We start from the raw sequence: 16,120 nt of genomic DNA on the forward strand, positions 1-16,120 counted from the left end.
ATTAGGTTGTTCAAAGAGTTGAAAAGGGCCAGTGGGAGAATTGATATCAAATGATTTCTAAGGCATAATGCACTCAGGCCATGAGAGTGAGCTAATTTGGATTTAAGGTGCTAACTCCTGATGTCTTTCCTAATAGCTAGAGATTGTTTAATCCCAACTCCTCATATTATAGCTAAACTAAGGGTCAGAAAAGAAAAATGAATAGTGAAAGAAGAAAAGGCAGGACCAGGAGTAGAAATCAAAATGCTGGGAAATACACAGCTGGTAATCATAACTCTGAATGTGAATGGAATGAACTCACCCATAAAACACAAGCGAGTAGCAGAGTGGATTAGAATCCAAAACCCTACCACATGCTGTTTACAAGAAACACACATGAGGAAGATAGATACGCATAAGGTGAAAGTAAGAGGATGGAGCCAAATCTATTGGGCATCAACTGATAAAAAGAAGGCAGGAGTCGCAAACATGATATCTGACAAAGCCAAAGTAAAAATAAATCTAGTTAAAAGAGATAGGGAAGGTAATTACATCCTGATAAAAGGCAGTATAGACAATGAGGAAATATCTGTACTCAACATGCATGCATCAAATGGCATAGCATCCAAATTTCTAAAGGAGAAACTAGAGGAGCGCAAGGATGAAATAGAAAAACTATACTAGAGGGAGACCTAAACCTTCCTCTATCCAAACTAGATAAATCAAACCAAAAAATTAATAAGAAAGAGGTAAGAGAAGTGAATGAAAGCTTAAAAAAATTAGAGTTAGTAGACATGTAGAAGAAAATAAATAGGGACAAAAAGGAATATACCTTCTTTTCAGCAGCACATGGTACATTCACAGAAATTGACCATGTATTAGGGCATAAAAACATTGCAAATGAGTGCAAAAGGGCAGAAATAATAAATGCAACCTTCTCAGGTCATAATGCAATGAAAATAATAATTAGTAAGGGTACATGGAGAGGTAAATCAAAAATTAATTGGAAATTAAACAATACGATTCTCCAAAACCAGTTAGTTAAAGAACAACTCATAGAAACAATTAATAAATTCATTGAAGAAAATGACAACAATGAGACATCCTTTAAAAACTTATGGCATGCAGCCAAAGCAATACTCAGGGGGAAATTTATATCCTTGAGTTCATATATTAATAAATTAAGAAGGGCAGAGGTCAATGAATTAGGCATGCAAATTAAAAAACTAGAAAGCGAACAAATTAAAAATCCTCAGATGAACACTAAATTAGAGATCCTAAAACTCAAAGGAGAAATTAATAAAATTGAAAGTCAAAGAACTATTGATTTAATAAATAAGACTAGATGCTGGTACTTTGAAAAAACAAATAAAATAGACAAAGTACTACTCAGTCTAATTAAAAAAAGGAAAGAAAAAAACCAAATTGACAGTATCCAAGATGGAAAGGGAGACCTCACCTCTAATGAAGAGGAAATTAAGGCAATCATTAAAAACTACTATGCCCAATTATATGGCAACAAATATGGCAATCTAGGTGAAATGGATGAATACTTACAAAACTATAAATTGTGTAGGCTAACAGAGGAAGAAATAAATTACCTAAACAACCCCATATCAGAAAAAGAAATTGAACAAGCCATCAAAGAACTCCCTAAGAAAAAATCCCCAGGTCCAGATGGATTCACAAATGAATTCTATCAAACATTCAAAGAACAACTAATACCAATATTATACAAACTATTTGACAGAATAAGCCAAGAAAGAGTTCTACCGAATTCATTTTACGACACAAACATGGTACTGATCCCAAAGCCAGGCAGGTCAAAAACAGAGAAAGAAAACTATAGACCAATCTCCCTAATGAATATAGATGCAAAAATCTTAAATAGGATACTAGCAAAAAGACTCTAGCAAGTCATCACAAGGGTTATTCACTATGACCAGGTAGGATTCATACCAGGAATGCAAGGATGGTTCAACATTAGGAAAACTATCCGCATAATTGACCATATTAACAAGCAAACTCACAAAAATCACATGATTATCTCAATAGATGCAGAAAAAGCCTTTGATAAAACACAACACCCATTCCTATTGAAAACAGTAGAAAGTATAAGAATAGAAGGGCCTTTCCTAAAAATAATAAACAGTATAAATCTGAAACCATCAGCAAACATCATCTGCAATGGGGATAAATTAGAAGCCTTCCCAATAAGATCAGGAATGAAACAAAGATGCCCATTATCACCCCAATTATTTAACATTGTACTAGAAACACTAGCAGTAGGAATTAGAGAAGGAAAAGAAATTGAAGGTATTAAAATTGGCAACGAGGAAACCAAGCTATCACTCTTTGCAGATGATATGATGGTCAACTTAAAGAATCCTAGAGAATCAACCAAAAAGCTAGTTGAAATAATCAACAACTTTAGCAAAGTTGCAGGATACAAAATAAACCTACATAAGTCATCAGCCTTTCTATATATCTCCAATCCATCTCAGCATCAAGAATTAGAAAGAGAAATTCCATTTAAAATCACCCTAGACAATATAAAATACTTAGGAATCTATCTGCCGAGACAAACACAGGAACTATATGAACACAACTACAAAACACTCTCCACACAATTAAAACTAGATCTAAAGAATTGGAAAAACATCGCTTGCTCATGGGTGGGACGAGCTAACATAATAAAAATGACAATCCTACCTAAATTAATTTACTTATTTAGTACCATACCCATTGAACTACCAAAAAAATTCTTTACGGAATTAGAAAAAAAACATAACAAAGTTCATTTGGAAGAACAAAAGATCAAGGATATCCAGGGAAATCATGAAAAAAAATCAAAAGGAAGGAGAACTTGCAGTCCCAGATCTCAAACTATATTATAAAGCTGTGGTTATTAAAACAATTTGGTACTGGCTAAGAGACAGAAAGGAGGATAAGTGGAATAGTCTTGGGGTAAATGACTTCAGTAGGATAGTCTATGATAAACCCAAAGAACCCAGTTTTGGGGACCAAACCCACTTTTTGATAAAAACTGCTGGGAAAATTGGAAGACAGTATGGGAGAGATTAGGTTTGGAACAACATCTCACACCCTACACCAAGATAAACTCAGAATGGGTGAATGACCTGAATATAAAGAAGGAAACTATAAGCAAATTAGGCGAACACAGAATAGTATACTTGTCAGATCTTTGGGAAAGGAAAGACTTTAAAACTAAGCAAGAACTAGAAAAAAATCACAAAATGTAAAATCAATAATTTTGATTACATCAAATTAAAAAATTTTTTGTACAAACAAAACTAGTGCATCCAAAATTATAAGGGAAGCAACAAATTGGGAAACAATCTTCATTACAAAAACCTCTGACAAAGGTCTAATTATTCAAATTTATAAAGAGCTAAACCAGTTGTAAAAAAAAATCAAGCCATTCTCCAATTGATAAATGGGCAAGGGGCATGAATATGCAATTTTCAGTTAAAAGAAAGCAAAACTATTAATAAGCACATGAAAAAGTGTTCTAAATCTCTTATAATCAGAGAGATGCAAATCAAAACATCTCTGAGGTATTACCTCACTCCTAGCAGATTGGCTAACATGACAGCAAAGGAAAGCAATGAATTCTGGAGGGGGTGTGGCAAAGCTGGGACATTAATGCATTGCTGGTGGAGCTGTGAATTGATCCAGACATTTTGGAGGGCAATTTGGAACTATGCCCAAAGGGCACTAACAGACTGTCTACCCTTTGACCCAGCCATAGCACTGCTGGGTTTGTACCCCAAAGAGATAATAAGGAAAAAGACACATACAAGAGTATTCATAGCTGTGCTCTTTGTGGTGGCAAAAAAATTGGAAAATGAGGGGATGCCCTTAGATTGGGGAATGGCTGAACAAATTGTGGTATATGTTGGTGATGGAATACTATTGTGCTTAAAGGAATAATAAACTGGAGGAATTCCATGGGGACTGGAACAACCTCCAGGAATTGATGCAGAGTGAGAGGAGCAGAACCAGGAAAACATTGTACACAGAAACTGTTACGCTGTGGTACAATCGAATGTAATGGATTTCTCCATTAGTGGCAATGCAGTGATCCTGAACATCTTGGAGGAATCTATGAGAAGAATACTATTCACATTCAGAGGAAACACTGTGGGAGTAAAAACACCAAAGAAAAACAACTGCTTGAATACATGGGTTGAAGGCATATTGTTGGGGATGTAGACTCTAAATGAATATCCTAGTGTAAACAACAGCATGGAAATAGGTTCTGATCAAGGACACAAGTAACACCCAATGAAATTGGGCATCGGCTGTGGGAAGAGTGGGTGAAGGGGAAGGAGGGAAATAATGTGATTATTGTAACCAAGGAATAATGTTCTAAATTGACTAAATAAACTTATTCAAATGGAAAAAAATTAAAAAGAAAGAAAAGAAAAGGAAAGGAAAGAAAAATGACTTGTCCAGGCATTCAAGAGTTCAATTCAACAAGCTGTCAGTCAATACTAAGTACCTACTAGCACAAGTCACTGTCCTAGGTGCTAGTGATCAAAAGACAGAAGAAAAACTCTTAAGGAGCTAACATTCTAGTTAGTGTCCCAGTCAGGACTGGAGCTAAGGATTCCTGATTTCTTCCATGGCTGCTAATCCAAAAGAATGAATCTCTAATAGTTGAATAACAGACACTATGACAAGTTAGGTCTGAATTAGCATGGGCCCCCACCTCTCCCAGCTGTCCCACTAAATGCAACATTTAAAGGTGGTTATTACTGCTGAGTTGTAGGGAGGTCGCAGAGGAGAATAGCATGGTATGGGCAGTCAGGGCAGTCTCTGATCTTTATCATTAGTGGGAACTCTCAAACTGATGAAACCCCAGATCACTCAATAGTATTAATAATTATGTTATATAATAACATAATATCTGAGGATAGCTGGTATAGAAATACCATAGATATCACTTTCAAGTTTGTATAGATGAAGAGAAGGTAAGCCAGTTTGTCTAAGGCCATATGGCTAGTAAATGTCAGAGGAAGGGTTTGAAATCAGGCCATCCTGACTCAAAGTCACCTGACTGGTTTTCTATTTCATTTGGAATGCTCAATGCTGTGGATCACATAGATTTTGTGATGCATGATGTGAGTGGAGTTCACTGTTGCTGCAAATGCCTGGAAGAATGTGAAGACAGTGATGTGGACATTTCTTAGTTAGAAAAGGAGAGCATTCTCATTGTTCTGTCAACAGACCATGAAGAAAATTGCCACATCGTCACTAAATTGAATGTGAATTTGACTCATTGTAACAAATACTCTGCTCTGGTGCAATGAAACCAATTACAGTGAAAATAGCACATTTTTTCCTCTCTTAGTTGTAGTCCTGTCTCATTAGTTTTACTGTATGACCTTGGGCAAGTCACTCACCCTCTATAAGTTTTTGTTTCTTCCAGAGTAAAATGAGGGCCCTGGACAGTTAGAATAATCCTAGTAATTAGAGCTGCACTAAAATGGAATGGATGGCCTGGGGAATTAGTGAACTCCCTCTTACCTTAGATCCTTGTGTTCAACAGGTTGCAGTTTAGCAGGGCCCTCATAGGCTCCCCCTTGAGTGTTACTGATGAATCGGTCTCTATAAAGGAATGGAGTCCTGCATAGGAAGGGAAATATACTTGAGCCCTTTCAGCAGGACTCAGGGTCAGCTAAAGGCAGGCCCCTGCTGAATAACAAGAATGTCTGGGTTTGTCAACAGCGCTCACTCATACCTGCTGTGGAATCTACAACACAGTCCACAATCCACTGCAGAAGGGTGAAGGCTAGGGAGCCAAGCAACCCAACTGAAGGTCAAAGGCCTTTGTGGAATTTCTCTCCTGTGGATCAATCTGTTATCCTAGCTACATTCCCATGCCTGGACTATCCTGTCTGCTCTATCTCTCCCCTTATGAATGCTACTTTCCTGTAAGGCCATTGGTCAACAGATTGAGGCTGAAGCCTGGAGCCCCACTTCCCCCACTCTCTCCTCAGACTTACCCTTTCTTTGAGGTAACTTCTACTTCATCCAGATCATGCTGGGAACCAGTAGAGCCATGGTTACTGTCAGTTGACCAAGTGCTTGACCTGTCAGAGGAACAGACCCATTAGAAACCTCAGGACTCTGTATCTCGTCTCCCTTAACCACAAGCACTTAGTATTAAAATATTAAACATGAGAACTTGGAGATTGATCTTGTGGTGGCTTAGTTAGTCCCCCATGCATAAGTGTCTCAGTTTCCTCATCTAGAAATTGGGGGCCATTCCAGACCCAAGTTCCAATTCACATTTGAAATGTGTGGCTCAGTCAAATATAAGCATGTGGGGGCCATGTAGAAGTTGCAAGGCCAGATTTGGGCTCCATATCAAGAAAAATTCCTAGCAGTTAGAGTTGCCCTAAAGTGGAATTCATGGCCTGGGGAGGTAGTGAGCTCCCCCTCACTGTTGAGGGAAATAAGGGGACTTCAAGCAGAGGTTGGATAACCATTTGTTAGGGCTGTAGAGAGGACTGTCAGGAATGAATATTCCTGAACATCCTGGGATTCTAAAGAAGTAAGTCATGGGATTCTTGCCAATAATTGAGCAATCTGAAATATGATTTGATTGCAAGGCATTTCCCTGCACCAGGCCCTGGTTTCTCCATCTGTCAAATGAAGGAGCTGTATAAGATTATGTCCAATGATGGTCTTTGACAGTTCTGCAATGCTCAGGTTCTTTTCTCTCTCCCGAAGTGTAAGTTCATAAAATGTCATGGACTGGATTGATACCAACCCAGGACTTATTATGTGCCAAGTGACAGACACTGGGTGACAAGGACAAAAGCAAAACAATACCTTCAAGGGGGAAGCCTTCAAAGGGCTAGCATGCTTTTGGGGGTGGGGAGATAGCATGGACAAAGACACCAAAATGTTGTGAAGTGATGTGTGGAGGAGGGTACCAGCAGTTGGATATGGCAAGAAAGGCCTCCCCTAAAATGTAGCATTTGAGTCAAATCTTGAAGGAGACTAGGAATTCTAAGAGGCAATAGCGAGGATGGACTGCCAGCCATTGCAAAAACCCCAGAGAAACAGGAAATGGAGTGCCAGAGATTCAACATGTTCAACCTGGGTTCAACAGGTTGCAGTTTACCATGTAATAAAGCAAGAAGGCCAGTGTGAATGTGCTGTATTGTGTGTGAAGGGAAATAACGATTAATGAGACCAGGAAGTTAGGATGTGGCTAGATTGTGAAAGACTTTAAATGCAAAAAAAAGAATTCATATTTGTTGCTTGTGATAATAAGGAACTACTGGATTTTTTTGAGTAGGGGACTGACATAGAGTTGTGCTTTAGGAAAGTCACCCAGGCTGTTGTGTGGTACACTGAATATGGATTGAAGTAGCAAGAGATTTGAGGGAGGAAGACCAGCTAAGAGATGAAAATATGAACGAGTGAGGTAGCTGACACAGGAGAGAGACTCTGGAGATGGAAACGAATGATCTGGCAATTTACTGAACTGGAAGGCTGAGGGGTTGAAGGCTGCCAAGGTTGTAAGCCTTGGGGACATGGAGGACTGGGGCACCCCTGACAATGATGGGGAAATTATAGAGAGCGGAGGGGTCGGAGGGAAAAGTTAATGAGCTATCTTTTGGATATGTTGAATTTGAAAGGCCTAAAGGCTGTCCAGTTAAAAATGTGGACATGGAAAGGATCTATTTGTACAAAAATATTTATAGCTGCCCTTTTTGAGGTGGCAAAGAATAGGAAGTTAAAGGGATGTCCCTCAATTGGAGAATGGTTGAACAAACTGTGGTATATGATGATGATGGAATACTATTGTGCTCAAAGGAATAATGTACTGGAGGATTTCAGAAAGGGCTGGAAAGACCTGCATAAACTGATGTAGAATGAAATAAGCAGAACCAGGAGAACATTGTACACAGTAACTGAAACATAATGGGATGATCAAATGCGATAGGCTTTGCCACTGACAGCAGTACAATGATCCAGTACAATTCTGAGGGACTTATTAAAAAGAATGCTCTCCACCTCCAGAGAAAGAACTGGTGTAGTAGGAATGTAGATGAAAATATAGGATCTATCACTTGTTTCTTTGAGTTTATGTTTTGGAGTTTTTGGTTTTATAAGATTATTCACTTACAAAAATGAAGAATATAGAAATATGTTTTGTGTGATAATACATGTGTAACCCAGTTTGAATTGCTGGTCAGCTCTAGGAGAGGGGAGGGAGGAAAGGAAGGAGACAACATGGATCATATAACGTTGGAAAACTTATGTGGAAATTTATTAAAATAAAAAAATAAATTTTTTTCAAAATGCCAATAGGCAGTTGGTGATGCAAGACCAGAGGTCACATGAGAGGTTAGGACTAGACAAATAGACCTGAGATTCCTCTGCTTAGAGATAATAATGAAACTCATGAGACTTGAGAAGTTTACCAAGTGAGAGAGTGTAGACAGAGGAGAGATGAAAACCTAGAGCAGAGCCTTGGAGAACACCCAGAGTGAGATGGGATACAGATGCTAATATAGCGAGGGAGGCCAAGAAGGTGATTACAACTTTCTCCAACTAGTCCAGACATCCCATGGAAGCCTGACTTCACAGCTTCTCTCACTTTTGTAAGAAACTTCAGCATGACTATCTAGAGACTCACTTAGAGCAAGGGGCACAGTGCTAAACAGCCCTGAAGCTGGCCAGAAATTCAAGATGACTAAAGGGGTCATAGGATATTCCCTAGGCCTTGGTACCTGTCAGCATCAAGATGGGCATCTTTGTTCTCTTCTCTGGGATGGTCTGTTCTATTACTGGAAACAACTCTTTCCCTACAGTCCAAGAAAGCTCTAGAGAGAAGAGATAGTTAACTTTAAGGAAGGAGGCTGCTTCTATCCCATGGACAGTCATCCTTCCTCAAGGAACTAAAAAACTCCTGAGATATTTGTCTAAAGCCTTTGTTTCAAGGTATCAGTCATCTCCCTGGCTTTCTGAACATGTGTGTGCACCCTGCCGAGGTGTAGGACCCTGCCTTGTAACGAACAACAACACTGAAGCAAAAGCGGAAGACACAATATCTGACAGCATACACCCCAATCCACATCTGCAGTACATTTCTCACAGATCTTTTAAAATAAGTCTCAATGATCCTCATAGACAAGAGTCTGCTCTGTCAAAGGAGCCTGGATACCATGTAAGAGAGATGGAAGGGGCTTAAGTAAACATCAGAGCCCACATATTTTACATTAGAAGAAACTGAGGCCCAAGAAAGGTATCTTTCCCAAGGCTACATGGCAAGTTAGTGGCACAGCTGAGAGTAGAAACTTAGTTCTTGATACCTAGTCCAGAGTCTTTTCCACTATGTCTCTTATTGCCTCTTAGGCTGACTAATGTATTTGAAAGGGAGAACTTCATCAAGAATCATCCAGCTTTGCCTTTAGCTTGGGAGCCTGACTTGCTGAAGGAACATAATTCTGTGATACAAGGCCTCCTTTACCACCAAGGCAGAGAGACCATCAGGGAAGACATATGGTAGGACACAAATGGGTTTAACTGTCTCTTTTCCTGATAAAAATGCTCTGCATTCCTATATACATACATATATACACACACTCACATGTACATGCACAGGTATACTTATGAGGTAAAGAAGGGGCAATAGGTTACACTAGCCATGAAATGGCAAAAATCCAGGATGCATGTTAAGGGACAGAGGAGCCTCTGATGGGCTCTCTGGTTCTCTTATAACTGTCAGCTCCTGTCCTCTGCCCAATCCCTTGATGCCACCACCACTGTTTTACCTCTTCCGACTGCTTTCTGGGGAAGGGTCAAGAATAGTGGATTCCTGTTTAGGGTCACGGCCCTGTAGAGTTCGAGTTTCTTCTCTCTTCCCACTAATGAAGGGAAAAAAGTATGATTTGATTTCCCCTTCATTCCATCACAAATGATTGAATCACTGAGGATCACAGAACACATAAGGTCATAGATTCATAACTGGAAGGGAGGAACCTCCATGGTAAAAAAGATCCTGGAGACCTAGAGATAAAGGGACTTGTCCAAGATCATACAGGCGACAAAGGTCAGAGCTAGGATTCACACCCATGTCTTTGGCCCCATTCTTGTGGTTTCCCTTTTTGCTTTGGGGCCAGATGGAAACATGGTACAGGTGCAAAAGCATGGGTACAGAGCCAGAAGTCCTAGGTTCAAGTCCTGCCTCTGATCTTTTTATTACCTTTGTGGTCTTGGGAAAGTTTCTTCATCATCCTAGGCCCCGTTTCTTCTTCTGTAACAAGAGGTAGTCAGACTAAAGGATCTCTGCAGTCTCTTCCAGATTTCTGGATCTTTGACCCCAGGATTTCTGGCTATTCTCAACTTGTTCCACACCTAGCTCAGGTGAAGGATAGCCTTGATGAATCAACCTTTTTTCCCTAGACTAGCTTTTCATAACTATTCCTTCCCCAACATAGGCCTGTGTGGGTGCTCTGATCAAAAGTCAGATGTTCTATCTGTATAGAAACTCAAGTTCCCATACTATTTTTCTCCTTGTGAAAACCACTAAAAATTAAAATGAACACTAAGTCTGGAATCACAGGAACCTGGGTTCGAATCATGACTTGGCCTAGATTTAACTCTATGACCTTGACTAAGTAATTTCCCTTCCCCTGAGCTCAGTTTTCTCATCTATAAAATGGGGATAAGAATATCTATACTACATACTTCCTGGGGTTGTTCTAAGGAAAGAGCTTTGTAAATTCTTAAGTGAGAGGCATTCCTATTTGTTCTTATTGTCCTTTTCTTGCACAGTACTTATACTTTCTTTTATAAAAAAGTGATGATGATAATAATCAGAACCACCATCCCAAGAACTTCTTCAATTACTTCCTTGTTTCACAGAAAAAATACACACACATTTTGCTTTATATAATCAATTTGTTGTTGAGATTTGCGCATTAGTCAGTTTTTTGTAAAATGAATCATAGCTCCTCATTAATACTGTTATCATTACAGAGAAAATAGGAGAAAATTTTAGAGGCATGTCTTTGCCAAAAGATACCTTTCTAATAAAACAGTTGCAATGCTTTACTGTAACTATAGCACAGGGTCAGAGCTGCCCAGGATCTGCAATCACCAGGAGACTTGGGGAACTCTTAGGAAGCCTTATGATCCTGGAGAACAGTCAGCACTGTTTTCCTCTAGACACATGTCAACATCATGGTTCTGAGTAACAACTTCCCATACAGTTTCCGAGTGTAGGCTGCTTGTATGTGGATGCATTTGGAAACATTCATACAATGATTCCCAGTGTTTTTCTGGTGATGAAGATTCTTAGGTCTTGGGTGGGGGAGGAGTGTGTCAGATAGAGAAAGAAGGCACCTGCCAGATTTCTGATGGCAGATGACAAGTTCTTCCTAGGATCTCCCATTATTATATCGGCAGGTGGGTTCCCAATCTGTGGCTGGTTTGGAATGTGGGCCACCTGTCTGTCCTCTGGCCTACATTTTTGTAAGGATCCTGATAAGATGGAGGACATCCAGAGGAAGGTGACAGAGATAGGGAAGGGACCAGTAGCCTTGTCATATGAGATCTAGGTCAAAAGATGTTTAACTTGGAGAAGGGAAAACTAGGAAGGATATGAGAATTCCCTTCAGACTTTCTGCTTGACCTCAGGAAGGCAGAATTAGAATCAACTGGTGGAAGTTAGGGGTGAGTAGATGTCAGCTTAATACAGGGCACAGTTGCTTGGCCATTAGGATTGTTTAACAAAGGAACAGACTGTTTCATAAAATGGTGATCTCTCCATCCCTGTCATTATCCAATCCGAGACTGGATGACCACTTATTAAGGATGCCATAGAAGAGATTTCTTCTTTAGGAAACTAGACTAAATTACTTTGAAGGTCCCAAACAATTGAGAGTCTATGATGTTGACTCCTCCCCTCAAACCCTTAACCTTTTCAGAATCACTCCCAATTTTCAGAATCACTAAACCTTAGAAGTAGTCAAGCAAAAGGGATGAGCCTTTTGCAAGACAGAGGCTGACCAAGGCATTAAATTGGGATTCAGGGGGAAAAAAGAATTGGGAGTTAGAAAACATGATTCCAGTTCTGGCTTTGCCACCAACTACCTGTGTACTCTTAAACAGTCATTGCCCTTCTCTGGGTCTCAGTTTTTTATTCTGTTATATAATGCAGGCTTGCCTGGATTAGCTGTTCCCTAAGGTCTCTTCTGGCTCAGCCAGTTTTACCTACCACCTGAGTCTAGAGACAGTGTTCTATCTCTATGACAACAGCTCTACCGTAGATGCTGTGACTTATCAGGTGACCACAGCTCAATGAAAAACATCTATTCAGCCCACCCAGCTCCCTCTGCTCTGATTCTTTACTTGTCACGTAGCCGCCAGGTTTTAATGTGGCTTCCCTGCTGGGGTGAGAACAGGCTGGCCACCCGACAAGAACATCTTGGACTGCTTGGCAATTACGCTTATTTTTGGAAATGAATAAATTGGCTTTCTGGACCACATCAGCCATATCTGAGTCATTTCCCCAGAGCCTGATCCTTAGTGGGGGAGCTCAGGAAATGAAGTCTCTCTGCCTGTCATGCTGAGGGGCCAGCCTCTGTACTAAAGATGAGCCTTCCAGGGGTCCAATAGGCCTGGTTAAGATTTCCTCACCACTACTACCCCATTGTGAGTCTTTCCCATTTTATTCCCCTTCTTGGTTTTTTCCCTTTTTGTATGTGAGAGTGGGTGAGGGTAAAGGAACATATCTACATATCTTTAAATGGGTATCTGGGGGGGGGGCTGTGAGGATAGAAGAATGTGCATATGAGGGGAGGTGGCAAAGTGGCAGCATGGTAACTAAGGGAACCCAGAGGAAGAAATACACCACATAGAAGGATATGGCTATTTAAGCATGTGGGGGCAGAGAACTGAAGGGGAAGGGAGAGTGATTACTTTTGCAGGCAGATATAAATCAGTCATTGTTTAGATCTGGCAATAGTAACTGACTCCAGTAAGTCTTTGCTATATGAGGGGGTCCGAGTCTTCCCTTTCATAGGCATTTGACTGTACTGCCTCAGTGTGCTGTACTTCTGGGAAAGCCACAGGCCTACTGTGGTGCTTTTGGCTTTCCTCTCCCCCTAGCTCTTCCTGGATACCTTGTGTGCTATGGCTGTGCTTGGGACCCACAGAAAGGTAGTATCAGCTTACCAGAAGGATGTGTGCACTGACATGACAGCTTAGATCCCACCTAGCTGTATATCTCCCAAGGGGATCAATCGGAGATCTTACCTCATCTCCTAGAATCTTATCTGAGGACCTCTGGTGTTACTGTTCCACTAGTGTAAATGTATTCGAACCCTTACCTTTCCTCTGGCACCCTGGGGGTGTGTGCAATCAATTATCCAGAGGCTCAATAAATAGCCATGTGAATGGCAGACAGTGACTTTGAGGCTGGGGCCCTAGTAAGGGTGGTCCACTGTCCCTGCACTGACATTAACTGTACCCTTTCCTAAGCCATGTACAGTTCCATTGGCCTTCTTTAAATGGTACTGGGAGAAGACAATGGATTTCACTCTGAAACCCTGACTTGTTCCTTTTATGACAGATGAGGAACAGGTGTTCCTTAGAAGGAACCCCTTGGGAGTGGATGGCTCCCCTGATGGGCTGAAGGATAGAAGCTGCCTACTGGAGAGCTTTCAACAGTATAAGGTGGGCTTCCTGGATGGTTTGAGTTTATCCCCATCACAGCAGAAAGAAGACCATTTAAAGAAGGCATGAATGGTATTGAACTAACTTATCCTGTTGACCTGGTGTTGACAGTATAGGTGGGTCACTTACGTCAGGTTTTAGGGCAGGCAGTATAAACTCATCATGGATAGCATCTGAACAGGAATAGCTTGGCCAGAGCAGCCCACCTTTAATCAGAGCCACACAAGTGGACTGGAACCTCAACTCAAGGGAACCTGGAGCCCACAGCCAATGAATATCTTTCTGTCTGAGAACATGGAAGGTCAGGAAACTTAGAAGTGGGGAGATGGCGTAAAGCTTCTGGAAGAGAAGTCTTTTAAGCCTAAGGGACTGGCCTGGGTTATAACAACTCAGGACAAGAAGATAGTTTGGTCCTCTGACTGCCCCTGGAAAAACCTGGAAGGGACATGGAGGAATAGTGAGAGCTCAGAGTACTCATAAGCACCAATCAGAGGGCAAAAATCAAGATGTGTGGGAGGGTACAGGAAGTCTTGGATTCAGGAGCACACATACCACTGACACTGAGTTCTGATCTCAAATTAAGACTCCACAAATGGTAACCCTGGGGACAGTGGCCAACAACCTCCAGTAATAAATGCATTTATAGCCACACTGTACTGGACCTGCTTTATGTTCTTTGATCTATACAACCACTCTGGGAGGGAGGGGCTATTTTCCCATTTTAGAGGCATAGAAACAGACCTAGATAACAGTGCCTTTACCTGCACTCCTGAACTCTGGGAGATGAAAGGTGATCCCTGAATTTGGTTCCAGACCAAGCTGAGCATCTCTCTCCTCTGCTCACATCAGAACTATGAGAGAGACAGAGACAGAGAGAGACAGAGACAGAGACAGAGAGAGACACAGAGAGAGAGAGACAGCGAGAGAGACAGAGAGACACACACACACAGAGACAGAGAGAGGAAGAGACAGAGACACAGAAAGAGAGAGACAGACAGACACTTTTAAACAAGAACCAGATGCATATTCTACTGTAGCTAGGGTTGTTAGAAGTCTGGCCCCTAAACCATTGGGAGGTAGAGAGGAGGGAACAGAGAAGACAGTGGGAGGGAAAAGAGACAAAGAAGCCCCTCTAGGAAGCTGGAGGTAGCTCTGCAAGGAAAGGCTAGGGGAGAGGGGAAAATATTTTTAAATTACTTTTAATTTCAACTCTTTTTCATTATGAATTTAGGAAACACCAACAAACACAAACATTTCAATATACAAAGAACAAAAAGAGAAAAGCACAAACTACAAACTTCCACTGTGTACACATTTTTGAAAAGTGTATAATAAATGTAACACAATAATAGGCAAACTGCCAGAGAGTGTGTCAGATTCAAGAAACATTTAGTAAAACCTCTATTGTAGTGTGGGTACAAAGATGAAAGAGGATGCACATCTGTTCTCAAACCTTAGACTCTCTTGGGGAGAGATGTGTCCTCAAATAAGGAAGCTGGGTTTGGAGAAAGGCCATCAGGGCTCAAATACTTTGTATTTGAGCTTTGTAGCTTCCTAGCTGTGTGATCCTGAGCAGTTGCCTAACCTCTCTGGGTTTCAGTGTCTTCTTCTGCAAGAGGCTAGACAGGCTAGATCCAGCTCTAAATCCATGAATGAACACTTTTCCACAGTCTTACGATTTCCTTGGTGCAGGAAGCACCCATTAAAGGCATTCCCTCTAATAAAACAGGTCTCCACCCCTCTGCAGCTCCTGGCCTGCATGGCAGGTAAGGGTGGGCCTTGGGCCTAGGTCAGAGCTGACCCCAAGGCCTGCTCTCTATTTGCCATGCTATGCTACCTTTCATGAACTAGCTGATATGTACCAGAAAATGAGTGTGTGCATAGGAGAGCTCAGTTAAAATGGCTTCTAAAGCCTTCCCTTCTCCCCTCCACTCTGGGGGATGGAGAGCTGGTACTCTGGCTCTGCTGAGTATAAAAGGAGACCCCTCTTTAAGCCATTGCTCTTAGGAAAACTGGGGCTGGTAGGGGAGGTTGTGGCAAAGTGTATATTGAAACAAATGGAAAATGACTACCTGTTGAGGCCAAAACGCTGTCTTGCCAAAGCTGGCAGAGTCTTACTTCTCTCGGGAGGGGTTTCCTCTTCCACAGCTTCAACCCTTCAAGGCAGTAACCCAAAAAAATTCAGTAAGAGAAGCAAGGGGTCATTGTGCCAGGCATCTCCCTCATTTAGTTAAACTCTTATTTTTTAAAGCAGAAGGCCAACCCAGAAGCAGTCTCCCATCCCATGAGGGAATCTCAGGAGGCACCTTTTTCCTTCTTGGTGCACTCCCCTTAGAATGGGGAAGAGACTGTTCAGAACTCCCCAAGCTGGACAGCTCCTTTTTTTTTTTTTTTTTAAGGAACTCAAAGTTAC

The 16,120-nt window shown here is 41.1% G+C and overlaps 1 protein-coding gene across 8 annotated transcripts in view; it reads right to left on the reverse strand.

Moving 5' to 3' along the window:
* The window catches only part of ZNF185 (zinc finger protein 185 with LIM domain), an 83,942-nt gene that overhangs the window by 20,320 nt on the left and 47,502 nt on the right, over window positions 1-16,120 (reverse strand). For 4 of the 8 annotated variants that reach the window (XM_016426720.2, XM_007507323.3, XM_056809570.1 and 1 more), the window contains exons 9-13: window positions 15,780-15,863; window positions 9,801-9,893; window positions 8,757-8,849; window positions 6,012-6,098; window positions 5,533-5,631 (exon numbers count right to left, since the gene is read on the reverse strand). In XM_016426720.2, the coding sequence (XP_016282206.1) occupies window positions 5,533-5,631; window positions 6,012-6,098; window positions 8,757-8,849; window positions 9,801-9,893; window positions 15,780-15,863 (456 nt within the window). The remainder of the gene's footprint in view (window positions 1-5,532; window positions 5,632-6,011; window positions 6,099-8,756; window positions 8,850-9,800; window positions 9,894-15,779; window positions 15,864-16,120) is intronic. The other 4 variants (XM_056809571.1, XM_056809572.1, XM_056809573.1 and 1 more) reach the window with 4 other exon arrangements.

Source organism: Monodelphis domestica, chromosome X (genome assembly GCF_027887165.1).
Source record: "Monodelphis domestica isolate mMonDom1 chromosome X, mMonDom1.pri, whole genome shotgun sequence".
Classification (NCBI taxonomy): Eukaryota; Metazoa; Chordata; class Mammalia; order Didelphimorphia; family Didelphidae; genus Monodelphis; species Monodelphis domestica.